At 41.7% G+C, this 13,971-nt stretch overlaps 1 protein-coding gene across 9 annotated transcripts in view; it reads left to right on the top strand.

Moving 5' to 3' along the window:
• PDE4B (phosphodiesterase 4B) overlaps nucleotides 1-13,971 on the top strand; it is a 524,480-nt gene that overhangs the window by 402,946 nt on the left and 107,563 nt on the right. For all 9 annotated transcript variants that reach the window (XM_036077702.2, XM_036077701.2, XM_078072990.1 and 6 more), the window contains 3 exons: nucleotides 1,611-1,805; nucleotides 10,221-10,257; nucleotides 10,381-10,451. In XM_036077702.2, the coding sequence (XP_035933595.1) occupies nucleotides 1,611-1,805; nucleotides 10,221-10,257; nucleotides 10,381-10,451 (303 nt within the window). The remainder of the gene's footprint in view (nucleotides 1-1,610; nucleotides 1,806-10,220; nucleotides 10,258-10,380; nucleotides 10,452-13,971) is intronic.

Below are 13,971 nucleotides of genomic sequence, written 5' to 3'. Positions count from 1 at the left end.
TGGTGTTTGTAGGTGGGCTAAAAGCAGCTTCTCAGAATGGTCTCCGGGGAAGCATTATAACCCTGCATTCTGTTATTTCTTCTTTCCTGTCTCAAAGAAACCTACAGCTTCAGGGTAATTTGCTGCTTCTCCTGTCCTCATTCAAGATAACAGTCAAGGCTGCTCATAATCTTACTGACTCTCTACATACCAAACACAAATTTTGTTTGAATTCAGAAGAAAAACTGTACTCAGCTAGCCAGCAAGCCATTCTGATACGCTGTGATTAGAGAAGTCTGGGGTGGTAGAGAAAGGAATTGGAAGACTTGGGTCTTCCAGTACTCATCCTATAAGGTACGAGCATGTAACCTTGAACAAGTATTTAAAATCTCTCTGAGCCTCATTTTCCTCAACTGTAGAGCGTGGTCATACTATATACTTCATAGGGTTGTAATGAGGGGTAAGTGGAATCATATAGATCAGAAAGCAATTTGTAAACTAGAGAAATATAAGCAAAATTCACCCCAAGACAGCGGGTTGTAAGAACTAGTGAAAGAAAAGACCATGAGTATAGAAATAAATGATGGCAGCTGGATGAGTGTGAAGGAAGCCCTCTCTTGTGGTCTAGCTCGGAGAAGAGAACATTCCCAGCCTCATACCTTCTTCAGTACCTCTCTGCAGAGCTGTAGCTGGAGACCAGTGAGTGGTCTAGAGAAATGGTAGGCAAGAGGGTTCCTGGCAGTTTAAAGCAACGGGAGGTAGTGCATGCGAGGAAGATGCATAGGGGATGATGGAGAGCATGGGAAGGACACAGTGCCTAACTGATACCAGGCTGGGGAGAGAGAGAGGACAAGAGACAAGATCTCCACTGCTCGCATCAGTGTGTTCATTGATCAGAGCTTGTTCGACTAATCTGGGCTTGAGGGTACCTTCCTAGGGTGAGCTGACTGACTGGAAACCCTAATGGCTCTCCTGTCCTGGAGCCAGGGGCTAGACCCTCCTCCAGGGATAAAGCCTCTGCATTCCTGGAGGGTAATTTGACATTATCAGATTAATTAAATCATTTTCTCTGGTTAAACTTGCATATGAATATTAAGTCTCAGACTGGGCCTCCCATCTAAACAGCCAGTGAATGTTTTCAGGATAGCACTTTGTTCCTGAAACATTGAGAAATATGCATATTGTATCTTTAATGAGATCGTGATGTTTATTTATGGCAGGAAGAAGCCTCCCAGCTACGGAGACTGATTTAAGTGATAGTTTGGCGTCTGACACCTAGAGCTGTGTTGGATGCTGTCTCTGGAGTTGCTTGTTATCACCAAATGACTTTATGGTTGGCTCTTATTCTGAATTTGTCCAAGTTGCTCTTGCCCCTGAAAGGCCATGGGGCTTTGCTCCAGGGTTCACATCTTGCCTCCACTATTCACTAAAGACTGGACTTCTGTGGGACTGTTTCCTTCGTACACCATGAGAATAATAATGACTACAACTCAGAGCTGTCTGGAAGATGAAAATATTCGTACAATGTAAAGTTTTATTTAAGATGCCTGGCACACATTGGTTCTCCATGTTTGTGCGTCCGATGTCCTCCTCCATGCTTATGTGACCAGCGTTTTTTGCTTTCTCTTAAGCTTTGATGTGGAAAATGGCCCTTGCCCAGGTCGGAGCCCCCTGGACCCCCAGGCCAGCTCTTCCTCTGGGTTGGTGCTCCATGCCACCTTTCCCGGGCACAGCCAGCGCAGAGAGTCCTTTCTCTACAGATCAGACAGCGACTATGACTTGTCACCAAAGGCGATGTCACGAAACTCTTCACTTCCAAGCGAGCAGTAAGTACGAGCCCCAGGTGGCCCCCGTCTCACACTTACCTCACCTTTAACCTGTCACAGCAGCAACGACAACTGTTCCCCCTTTAACCCGTGGGAAGGAGGGAGGAGAAAAGTGAACATGAGCAGAGGTGATGATGATGATCCTTAAAAGACATTAGTGCTCTACAGCATGAGAAATATGTCGCTGGGCTTTCCAAGGGTATGAAAATCTCAGGCACAGTGTGCAGTTTTCGTCTGTTATTGATCCTTTTTTTTTTTTTTTTAAATTGTCATTCAGCTTCATTTCCTGAACTGTTGAATCATTTATGGGTTGAGAACGTTAACACTTTTTGCAAATCATACTTGAATTTTCCACAGCATGTGCAGTTTGCATGAGGCTATGGTGAAAAAGAAAAACAGTAGTTGGGGACATGCCTCCGTTCTCAGTGGTCTTTGCTTGGTGACCTTTAATAAGCTGTCATCCAGCCACATGTCTGTGTCCCTTCTCTGGAAACTTAACTCAGTGCCCACTTGTTGCCTGGCTCCTTGGTGAGACACAACACACTCCAGCACCCTATTAAATACAGCTGATGTTTTTGTTTTGCTGCTATTAATTGTAGATCTCTAATTTTTAAAGAACAATGATGGGGTTGTATTACTCGTTTATTAAATTTCTGAAACCAAATAAAGTTGGATGCCGGAATTCATGCCTTAAAAGATTTCTGGGCACACATACAATTGTTTTTAACATTGTATGTTATAAAAATATTGGTAGCTCCCTAAAGTCTCCGGCCTGGAAATTTCCACTGGGCTCTCTTGTGCTGTTCGGAAAGAAGCTAAAGAGGGTCACTCTCTTATGAAAGGGGGCAGGGGACATTTTAAAAGCTACCAGTAAGAAAGGATTCCCCAGGGCATTTCTGCCAACAAATTCTAACAGATGCACCCCTGGCCTAAAATGTCTCAATCATTGGATGGGCCAAAATTCATGTATTCATTCATTTGCCAAATACTTCCTGAATCTCTCCTATGTGCCATGCAGTGTGCTAGGCTCTGGGGATATAAGATTAACAAAACAGTGGAAAAATCACAAATGAGTTAAAAACAGATATTCTCAGAAAGGTTGCATGCTCTCAGGGAGGCTATAGTTAGTAAGAAAGGTAAGAGGAACACCCACATAACTCTACTACGGAGTGGAAGGAAACATTTAATGAGTGCTTACCACAGGGCCAGCGGCCCTGAGATATGTGTTATTTCTTTTAATCTTCACAACAGTCCTGTCACTTTTCGATTCTATTTGCCTATGTTCTTCAAACTGCAAAGTAGAATCTCTACCACCCGGTAGAAAACAGATGAGTGCAGAGTCAAGGTGCCTGAGGCTGGAGGAGAGGTAACCATTTTGCTGCAGATCATGTAGAACCAAGGATGTTTTTGACCAAGGTTGGCATGGGGGCTTGGCTGAGTCTACCTGGAATTTCCTCTTTTACCAAGAGAAACACCTCTCTAGACGTCGTAGGTGGAGAGCATAGGAAACGGGGTGAGCCGAAAGTAATTAGAGCTTCATTCACATAGCGTTTGACGGGTAAAAGACTAGCTTTGGAAGGCAGCTCACAGTTCCCCAAACTCTTTGCCAAACAGCATGATGAGTGTCAGGGTCATTCTGAGGCTTCCCAGAAGGTTCCAACCGAATTTCAGATTAGACTCTGATGATTTTTTTAAGAACCAAAGGTTATGAAAATTTTGAACTTGAGGAGACCTTAGAGATTACAGTCCAACTCATTCTACAGCTCTAAAAAGAGACATCTAATTCTGAATGACTCTGCATGTAGGGTCCCTAATATTCACCGTTTATCCTCTTTTCAATTCTACCAACCAGCAAAATTTTCCCCCTAACTTAGAACCTACGTAGCGTTGCCAACTTTAGATTTAGGCAAATAAGAATTGTATATGTAAGTTGTCTAGTATCATTCTCACTGTTGTTTTTTTTTTTAAATACTTCTTAGAATTAAAAGGAAAAAAAATTTAGAAAGGACACACTTTCATAATAAAGAATAGCCCTTCCTAAGAAAACACAGTGGGCAACATAAGATCACCCTATCAAAGATACTGATAATAGAATCTATTAAAATCTTTGAGTGAATAAAAATGGCACAATTTTTTATTTTGCAAATGTTTCAACATTCCAGTAAAACTTTTATATATCTGTCAGTTTAGGAAGAGGAGCTTGAATAATATCCATATTTTTCCAGTATTTCATTTTATCAGGACCATGTTGGAAAGTCTAGTTTCACACAAGTAGCTTTGAACTACACTGAAGTAATGCTCTCAAAAGTATTTCACTTGGGGGAGCCTGGGTGGCTCAGTCGTTAGGCGTCTGCCTTCGGCTCGGGTCGTGATCCCGGGGTCCTGGGATCGGGCCCCACATCAGGCTCCCTGCTCTATGGGGAGCCTGCTTCTCCCTCTCCCACTCCCCCTGCTTGTGTTCCCTCTCTCTCTGTGTCTCTCTCTGTCAAATAAATAAATAAAATCTTTAAAAACAAGTATTTCACTTGATTATTACTCTTCAGAGTGAATCGAAATGAATAGAGGAACAGCACCCCCCAAGCCTCTTACTGCTTTTCCTGCCTTCTACCTATGGAGCCAAGAAAAAGAAGGACAATGATAGGTCTAGAGTCCTGATGTGAAGGCCACTGGGTGGGGGCTATGGGACGCTCCCTGCTCAGGAGCTCCTCATATTCAGCACAGCGCCATCATGGATTTATGTAGGAAAACTTGTGTAATTCCTCTGTCTGTATTAAACCCCAGGGTAGAGACAATGCTAGCTTTTCCACATTTCTCATCTGAACACTTTCAGAAGAGTAAGAGGAAACATAGGCAGGGAGAGTGAGTGAGAAGATATTAGGAGTAAAAATGTGAATCGAAAATGGGCTTTAACTTTTAGCAACAAAAGAGAGACTGAAATAAGGCTTTCTAGTATAGAAAACAAGATCATCATTGGGTCCCCTGAGGAAATCTCATATGCTTTCTTAGATGTGGCAATACTCTGCTGATTTCTCTTTGTTCCTGTGTTGTAGTCATCTCTCACGTAATGCCTCTGTACACAGAGGTACAGATTTCCCAATGGGAACACGAAGTCCTGGAAACTGGTAAGACCAGTTACGTTGTTCAAAACTGTGGCAGGAACCACCCTCAACAGGATGGAGTTCTGACAATCCACCTGCAAATCCACAGGGAGGGAAGATCCATATTTCCTTCATTTGGTCACCCTATTTGCAAAGCCTTATAGAGGCAAAGAGCTCTTTAAAGCTACCATTTGTGTGAGAACTAAATGGTCTCTAGAGAGGGCACTCAAGGGAAATAAGACCTAAGAACAAAGAGGGAAAGCATTAATAATTGCTCACTTAAATTTAAGACCAGTTTATTAATGGGCTACCAAAAAAGTACAATGTGGTGTTTAAGACTTGAGTTAGACCTACAGCCATCACGCTTACTAGCATCATGACTTTGGCATTGAATCTCCTTTACAGTGTCTAAAGTATCTGTAAATAAAAGTGCACATAAAATAAAAGTGCATTTTCTATGTGCTAGGGACTATTTAAAGTACATCTGTTAACTCATTTAATTCCCATAATCTTACTTGAGTTGGTACTATAATTTTCTTGTCTTAAAGACAAAGACATTGATGCTTACAGAAGTTAAGTAATGTGCCTAGTAAATGGGGAACCAAGGCTTAAGTCCAGGGAGTGTGGATGATTAAATCATATGGATATTTAGTATAAATACAGACTCAAAATGAAGATGAAAAATAAAAATAATGATATTAATCTCTGCTCTGCCTACCTTCCCAGCTGTTATGAGGATCATAGTCATTTTTTCTTCTAACAAAAACTTAAATTTAGGCACTTGCAACAAATAAGACATTTTCTGTGTCTTCAAGGCAGCTAAAGGATGAGTTAAGTCTATAGGCAATTTTGATATCTTTGAATAAGGGCAGTCGCAGAAAGGTATGCAGAGGACTTTGAAAGGCCTGGCCAGGCAGGCGGGTAGCCCACTTTGAGCAGTCAGAGCTAAGCCAGAAGAGTTAGCCAGGCAGAGGGTTATGCAGGAAGAAGGGCTACGTGCTAACTACTCTCTAGTTGTCAGAAGCATTATGGAGAAGCGCAGCTCAGTGCAGCTGAGGCAGAGAATGTGAGTGGATGAGGAAGTGGTGAGAGGCAAGGCTAGAGAAGTAAGCAGGAACCTCATCATGAAGCACCTATCCGAAGGAGTTGGTCTTTATGCTGAACGAAATCAGTGGGGAGCTACTAAAAGGTTTTTAAGCAGGAAAATACATAACCAGATGAATGTTTTTGAAAGATAGTTCTGATTACAGTAAAGAGTGGTTTGTACAGTGGACAAGCCTAAAGACTAGTGTCCAAGAGCCAAATGGAAGACTGCTTTGGTAATCCACATAATAGAGGGTAGGGAACTACATTAGAAAAGATCCAGCGAGCAATTAATAAATATTTGCAAGTTAGCATAAGCAGGGTCTGATGGCTGACTGTGGGGGAGGTTTCAGGCTTGACCAACAAGATAGCTGGTTGAGCCATTTTTTAGGGTCAAGAACATTCTCTTATCCCATGAAATAATGTATGTGAAAATGCTTTGTAAACTGTAAAGTACAATATTAGTTCTCTTGACTGCAATAGGGGCAGGTATGACTCTCCCAAAAAAGTTCTCACCAGTGGGGAAGATAGACATGCAATTCTTTAATTATAATAATAATGATACCTATTACTAATAAGAATAACTATAACTACATGAGCAAATGCTTTTATGTGCCAAGGCTTATAAGAGTTGTACATGTGTAATAACTCATTTCATTCTTACAACACCTCACTTTACAGATAAAGAAATTGAGGCCTAGGGAGGTTATCTAATGTCTCATAGCTAGTAATTGTGCAACTCAGAAACAAACCAATGCTGTCTGGCTCCAAAATCTGTGCTCTTGACTGCAATAGTATATGTCTCTCTGTAAGACAGACTAAAGTCAGTGTTACAAGTAAAATCCTATGTGTAGGTATGACACAGAGAAAGACAAAATTAATGGAATCCAGAGGGTATAGCAGAAGGAAGTAGCCTTTTTGCTTTCTGGAAATGCATTTCACTGTTTAGTGCAGACCTACACTCAACCGAAGACCTACGGAGTTCTCGTCACTAATCAGTCTACAAAATTGTAATGTGCTGAGTTTGTCACTAGATGTCGCTCGTGCCATGGTTCTGAACATCTGGCATTGCCCTCTCTAGAGGTTTGGGAAACGAAGGACATCAGTTTTCATAATTAATCATAATTAATTTTGTTATTTCCATGCCATCTTATTCTAATCATTAATATATGAAATTATGGTTAAACGTTTTAGAATAGTTTCATAAATATTCTGGCTGTACTCAGATAGGAATTTTGTTTTGTTTCTTTCCTATACTTGCTATAAATTACCTGTAAATTGTCTGATTCTTTCCTCTAGCAGCTACTACCTGATGTGCAGCATGAGCTTTTGCCATTCAAATCCTTTAAGGGAACCAACGCTGGGGACCTGCAAGTCCATCTCTTGCTTCTGAATTTTCTGCTTTCCTAAACTCCAGAAGTTCCATGATGATAAAGTCATGCTGACAGGGTGCCCCCTTAGTGTTTACCTCCCTTTAATCATTACTTTGTACCATTTTAGTAACTCCCCATTCATGCAACAATTCATCAGCTTTAGGTGCTACATACGTATGAGATTTATTTATATGTTTAGCTTTTACTGAGTATTTAGACCTGAAATCCAGGAGCCTTAGATGACCTGTTTAACTCTTAACTCCATTACCTTACATCCCCAACTCACCCTGATGCCTTATGAACAATGTGAACTTCATAGCAGAAATCTGAACAAATAGCAAGCTATTTCACCATGTAAAGTTCATCTCAAGAAAATGCCTTGGGAAGGGGCAACTCTCGGTACAGTTCACTACCCTGCATTTATCACAACTGCTCCTCTCAGTGCCTTCTTCAGTCTCTCCTTTGGCTTTTTTCCAAGAATCCTGAGGCTCCACCTTGGGCTCCCTTTCTCTCTATTCCCCCACCTCCAGAAGCCACTCCCTGCCATTGCTTTAGTTTCACCACTGTGGTAGGTAACTCTGAAATGTATAGCTCCAGTTCCGTATTTCAGTCTTCCTGCTTGATGTCTCCACTGGGATATCAGTGAGGATCTTAAAATTCAGCTTGTGGGAAAGTGACATATCTCCTCCCCCATGTTCTCCTTACTTTCTTATTTTTGCTCATGACTTCAGTATTTTCCCACACACCCACTTTTTAAACTGACATAGTATTTCTTTATGACCCCTTAGCCAATTAAATGCTGAGTCCTTGGCAAGACACTTAGGGTCTCCTCAAATTGTCTTTTCCTGTTTCTTCCTCTGCCTCACCGATGTCTTCTCATCTGAATGACTGCATTATCCCTCTAACCATTCTTCCTGGCTCTGTCCTCTCTCCAGTCTGTCTCTTGGTGTCCATAGCATTTTACTTTCTAAAGCACTTTTCTGCTTGCCTATCTCACCCAAAACCTTCACCAGCTCCTTTCTTCCTTGTGAGTTAAGCACCACCTCCACAACCGTGGTCCATACCACCCATGAGTGTGGGGCACCTTCAAATCCTATCCTCTAAAAACATCTCTAGTTAATGTGTTCAACTCTGCCCAAACAGCCACCAAGCATCTCAGTCAGCATGTTCAGTACTTTCCCATTTCAGTGCCTTTGTTCTTGCCATTTCTCTCATTGGTGGCATCTACCATCCGTGCTCTTTAGAGCCTGCCCTTCACCGTTCATCTCAAAACCGTTCATTCAATCAAGCCTGCCCTACTTCCTCTAATTTGTAATTATTACCTCTCCTTTACACCCCACTAAGTTTCCCCATTAAGAGTGTGTGTTTCTCATTCTGTATCCATTGTGGTGTTTTGAATATTTTTTCTGTTTCCCCTAGAGTGTTGTAATTGGGGGGGTGGGGGGGGTCATGGATTCTGTATAATTCAATATGCCAACTATGCAGGGTCACCATAAAATAGGTAATATAATGGTTAAAAGCACAGATTTTTGGAATCAAACAATCTTAGCTCTTCTGCTTACTATGTGTTCGTTAAGCAGTAGCTTAACTTCTCCAAGCCTTGATATCATCTTTAAAATGGGAATATTAAGGGTACCTGCCTTAAGCCTTGTTACAAGAATTAAATGAGATAATGGACATAAAGTGCTTAGTGCGGGAGCAAAGAATGCTCTCGTCAGTGTTCTTTTTATAGTCACTGTTCAAAGTAGATGCACAAGAACTTGACTAGGGTGACTTGAAGGGGGACTTCCAGCTAAAGACAAAGGTAGAAAGCAAAGTATTATATTAAATAAGACCTGAAAGTAAAAGCCCGTGTTAGAGAAGAGGCCCACATGGACGTATGTGTTGTTCAGCTCTGCGTCTCTACGTCCCTATAATGCCTGATACAGGGCAGGTGCTTAATAATCATTGGTTGCGCTCACATTATAAACAAATAAGGTGCCATATACGTATGGCGATCATGAGGACAGAGAAGATCAGACAGTGAAGGAAATTCGTTGTCAACCAACTTCTATGCAGCTGTCTCGATTCACAAACAATAAATTGGCCTGATTTTGTGTCTGCAGCCTACGACAATGTGTCTTCTAATGACTTCATGGAGAGCTTGCTGAATGTGGGCTTAGGTAGATTTATTGAAGTATGTGCCAGAGAGAGAGTGCATTTCTGAAAACATACTTTTGACTGTTCCTAAGTATAGATTTACATAACACTAGGTATGGCTTACTCAGATCTTTGGGACAAAATGAGCAAGAGTGATAGGGTAATAGTAGGCTCAGTCTGCACACTCCTATTAAAAGCTTTTCCTTGGGTACTTTAAGAAAAAAAAGTTATATTAAAAACAAAAAGTAATGGGATTCCCAGACAGAAATCTGTGTTTAAATGGCATTAAGGCTGTGGTTCAAATCAACAAAAGCCAGGAAATCCAAAGTTAACCTTTATCCAGACTGTTATGCCATTTTTTCCAACTCTGTGTGTGCTTGTGAGCAGCCTTCCCTTTGAATTTCCTGGCTCTGGCAACCAAGTCGCTTTGAATTACAGTACTCCGGGTCTGCTGTTTAATGGGAATGTACCCTGAGGATATATGCTTCCTTTCAAGTGCTTTTCGGTGTCACCATAAGCCCAGGAGCCATGAACCTGGTATTTTGTTCTTTCAAATTCCTAAGGTTCCCGTTTATGCCTAGATCAGTCGTGCCTTATATCCAGGTAGAAGGACTTGTGTAACATTTGTGTTGCTAACACTGATATGGTTTAATATTATAGCTTATATGTCCTAGTTATAATTCAAATTCATTTTTACGTGTTTCTTTTCTCTCTTTCACCAGACATGGCGATGACTTGATTGTAACACCTTTTGCCCAGGTATGTATCATGCTGGCCCTGGCTCGCTCTCCCTCTGCCCCGGGTGCAGTTTCTAAGTGTGGCCTCTGAACCTGCCCATTCGTCTCCCTTCGTTCCTAACCGTCCTGATCATTGGCCTTCCAGGTCCTCGCCAGCTTGCGGAGTGTGAGAAACAACTTTACTCTACTGACAAACCTTCATGGAGCATCCAACAAGTAAGCATGGACTTTTTGTGGAGTTATGAATCCCTTCCATAAAGGCAAAAACATTGAGCCACATTAAAAAGAAGGAAAAAAAATACCATTGCATGGAACTTTGCCCTGGAAACTAAGTTAGGACACATGATGAAATTTGAAAATAGGATGGAGCACCATAGTATTTTAGGACTGGTAAGACGTTAGAAATTAGTCTGGATCTTGTGAATCTTTGTACCCTTAACACTTAGTAGACGGTAGGAGTTCAACAAGTGGAAGAGTGAGATGAGGATTTTTGTTGACATTTACATTTACTACTTTGGAAAGTATGAATACTTATCAGTAACAGCCATAAATTCTACTAAAATTCTTTTGGAATAGCTATTAATGAACTCAGAGATTCAAATGCAAGATTAAAGGTAGCAAAAAGCTCAAGTCCAAGTTGCCTTTTTTTGATACTATATAAACAGGTTCGTGCAATTTGATGAATAAGACTGGGGTTATCCTCTCCTCTGCCCCCCCACCCCAGTAACTATATAACCTTGGTCATTTCAATGAACATTGCTGAACCTTGGTCTCCTCATCTTTATAATGAAAGGTTTGAACTCGATATTCTCACATAACTTTCTCCTCCAAAATCATTTCAATCTGTGAGTCTAAGTGCTATGCAGTTCACTATCCAGCATTTTAAAAGATCATCACAGGTTATCAGCAGGTCCTAGAATCAATGATCATAGAATGGCACCCAAGGCACCTCATGATCCAACTCAAGTTAGTTTGACTGATAATTGATTGGGTTTATATCTGATGCAGTATACATGAACCTAGAGACTGGCCCAGCCTCTTTTGTAGTGATACTCCCTGTTTGTTCATTTATTAAATGATTCACCCAAGAAGTATTTATTTAGTATATACTATTCATCCATGCATACATGTATGTGTTTGACAAATATTTGTTGAGCACCACCTTTTACTGGGAACTGGTAATATAATAGTGACCAAAACAGACAACTTTTCTGCCCTTTCAAAGCTTGTGTTCAAATAGGAAGTGCCAGAGCATATGGTGGTGAATAATCAGATCAGGTCTCTGGCCACATGGGATCACATCCTAACAACTGTGGTCTGATTGTTCCCTGCATGTTCTATTTTCCATCCTAATTATGGACTTACTGTTCTGTCTTCCTAAAACGTCTCTCTCCACCTGCCAGTGATTGCCTGGCTAAATCCTACTTGTCTTTCATAGCTCATCTGTGGTATCACCTTCACCAGAATGCTTCCCCTGACCCCACCAAGCCTGGCTGAGTGCCCCTCCGTGGCCCCAGAGCACTCTCCCAACCTTATCACACCGTTTATGGGTCTCTGCCCACCACCAGACTGCATGTCCTTTGAGGCCCCTTTAGAATTAAATTTACTTTTCCTCGAATTTCTAATATGTAGCAAAATGCCTGACACATAGTGTATGTGCCATAAATATTCATCACACATATAAATTTTTGAATAAATAATTGTTGGAGAAAGACCACCAATTATTTGGAAAATTATTTTTTCAGAAGAGATTCCTTCCCTTTACCCACCTTCTCTTCTGTACAGACTAGGGCCTCTGGGGCCATACCTATTGATTTCATAACCCAGTCTTACCACTTTACAGCTATGTGACTTGGGTACAACTTCTCTACATCTCAGTTTCCCAATCTATAAAATAGAGTTGCTCTGAGGATGAAATGAGTTGATATTTATAGAGCATTTGTAACAGCATCTAGCACATCGTAGGTGCTCTGTAAATGTGAGCTATTATAATTGATAGTTACATTTCTCTTGCTGAATCCAGACAGTGTAACACTTTGGAGTTTTCACATCCATTATCTCAGTTAGAATCACCATAAATGCTATGTATGACAGGTGTTGTTGCCCCCACTCTGTGGACAAGGAGACAAAGCCTAGGGAGATTAAATGACTTGCACAAGAACACACCACTGCTGGTGAAGAGCAGAGTCAGACCTGAAGCCTGATATCCTGACTCTCGTTGCAGTGTACTTTGTAAGGAAAAACAGTTGTTTTCTTCCTATGTAGGGGAAAACCCAGTTCTTCCTGTGTTTTTCTTCCCTGTGAGTCTCCCTAACAGAAAACACTTCGTTTCTGACACTCTGGTCACCAAATGTGTGGAGGTCCCCTGCTCTCGCAACAACAAGCAAGTCTCGGACACCACCTGGGTGTCCTACAATTTAACTCGGTTCTGACACTATCTACCTGGAGATACCGTCAGATCCTAGATTAAAGGCTCTGTCCCACAGGACCACCTCCCACTCAGATGTCAGTCACCGTGCTTCTCACCTACAGCCCACAGATCGCAGCTTCCAACAGGCCCCTCCTCAGGTTCAATTAATTTGCCAGAGTGGCTCACGGAACTCAGAGAAACACTTACTTACCTTTACCAGTTGACTAAAGGACATGATAAAAGCACACATGCACAGCCAGATGAAGAGATACCTAGGGTGAAGTCTGGGAGGGTTCTGAACATAGGAGCTTCTGTCCCCGTGGGATTGGAGGGCATCACCCTCCCAGGGTAGGTATGTTCACCAGCCTCAGAAGCTCTCTGAACCCTATGCTATTGGGATTTTATGGAGGCTTCATCACATAGACATGATCAATTATTAACTCTGCTTTTAGCCCTCTCCCCTCTCTGGAGGATGGGAGGTAGGGCTGAAAATTCCACGCCCTTAATCATGGCTTGGTCCTTCTGGTGACCAGCCCCTCCTAGGAGCCCACCCCGAGTTGCCTCATTAGAACAAAAGATGCTCCTAGTGCTCTTATCACTTAGGAAGTTACAAGAGTTTTAGGAGCTCTGTGTCAGAAATTGGGAGCAGAGACCAATATATTCTATTTTTATTACCTCACATCTTTGCATTCACTCCACCCCTTAAGTCTTTTTGGTTATGGGAAGAAATCTCTAAAGGTTTTTTAACAGAGAGTCATTTAGGAAGAATTTATGGAATAGATGAAGGTCAGAGAGCCCAAAGGCAGAGACATGAGCTAGGAGAGTGTTTTCAGGAATTAAAATATTAGGAGTGAATTGGGCACCTGGGTGGCTCAGTCAGTTAAGCATCTGACTCTTGATTTCGGCTCAGGTCATGTTTTCAGGGTCCTGAGATAGAGCCCTACATCGGGCTCCTCACTGAGTGTGGAGCCTGCTTGAGACTCTCTCTCTCTCTGCCTCTGCCCCTCTCCCCACTCTCTCTCTCTCAAAATAAATAAATAAGTGATTTAAAAAAATATTTGGAGTGAAGCCATGGACCAAGAGATGATGGAGGTAGGAACTGGGGAAGAAAGATTAATAAGGATACATTTCAAAGGCTTCTTTAGTTTAGCATGACTCAAGGTCATTGTACTGCATGGCCCCAGGGCAAAGGGGTAGGGGATGTTTTCAGTTACTGTGTGTTAGCAAGCAACCTGAATATTATTTTTCTGTAACTACGGGGGCATTCAGCCTAACCGTGTTGAATAATAGGCTATGTCAGCTCAAGCTACTTTCTTGAAAATCAGG

This window comes from Halichoerus grypus, chromosome 5, assembly GCF_964656455.1.
Source record: "Halichoerus grypus chromosome 5, mHalGry1.hap1.1, whole genome shotgun sequence".
Lineage (NCBI taxonomy): Eukaryota > Metazoa > Chordata > Mammalia > Carnivora > Phocidae > Halichoerus > Halichoerus grypus.
Note: the sequence above shows the minus strand (reverse complement) of the source record. Positions and strands in the feature narration are given on the sequence as shown.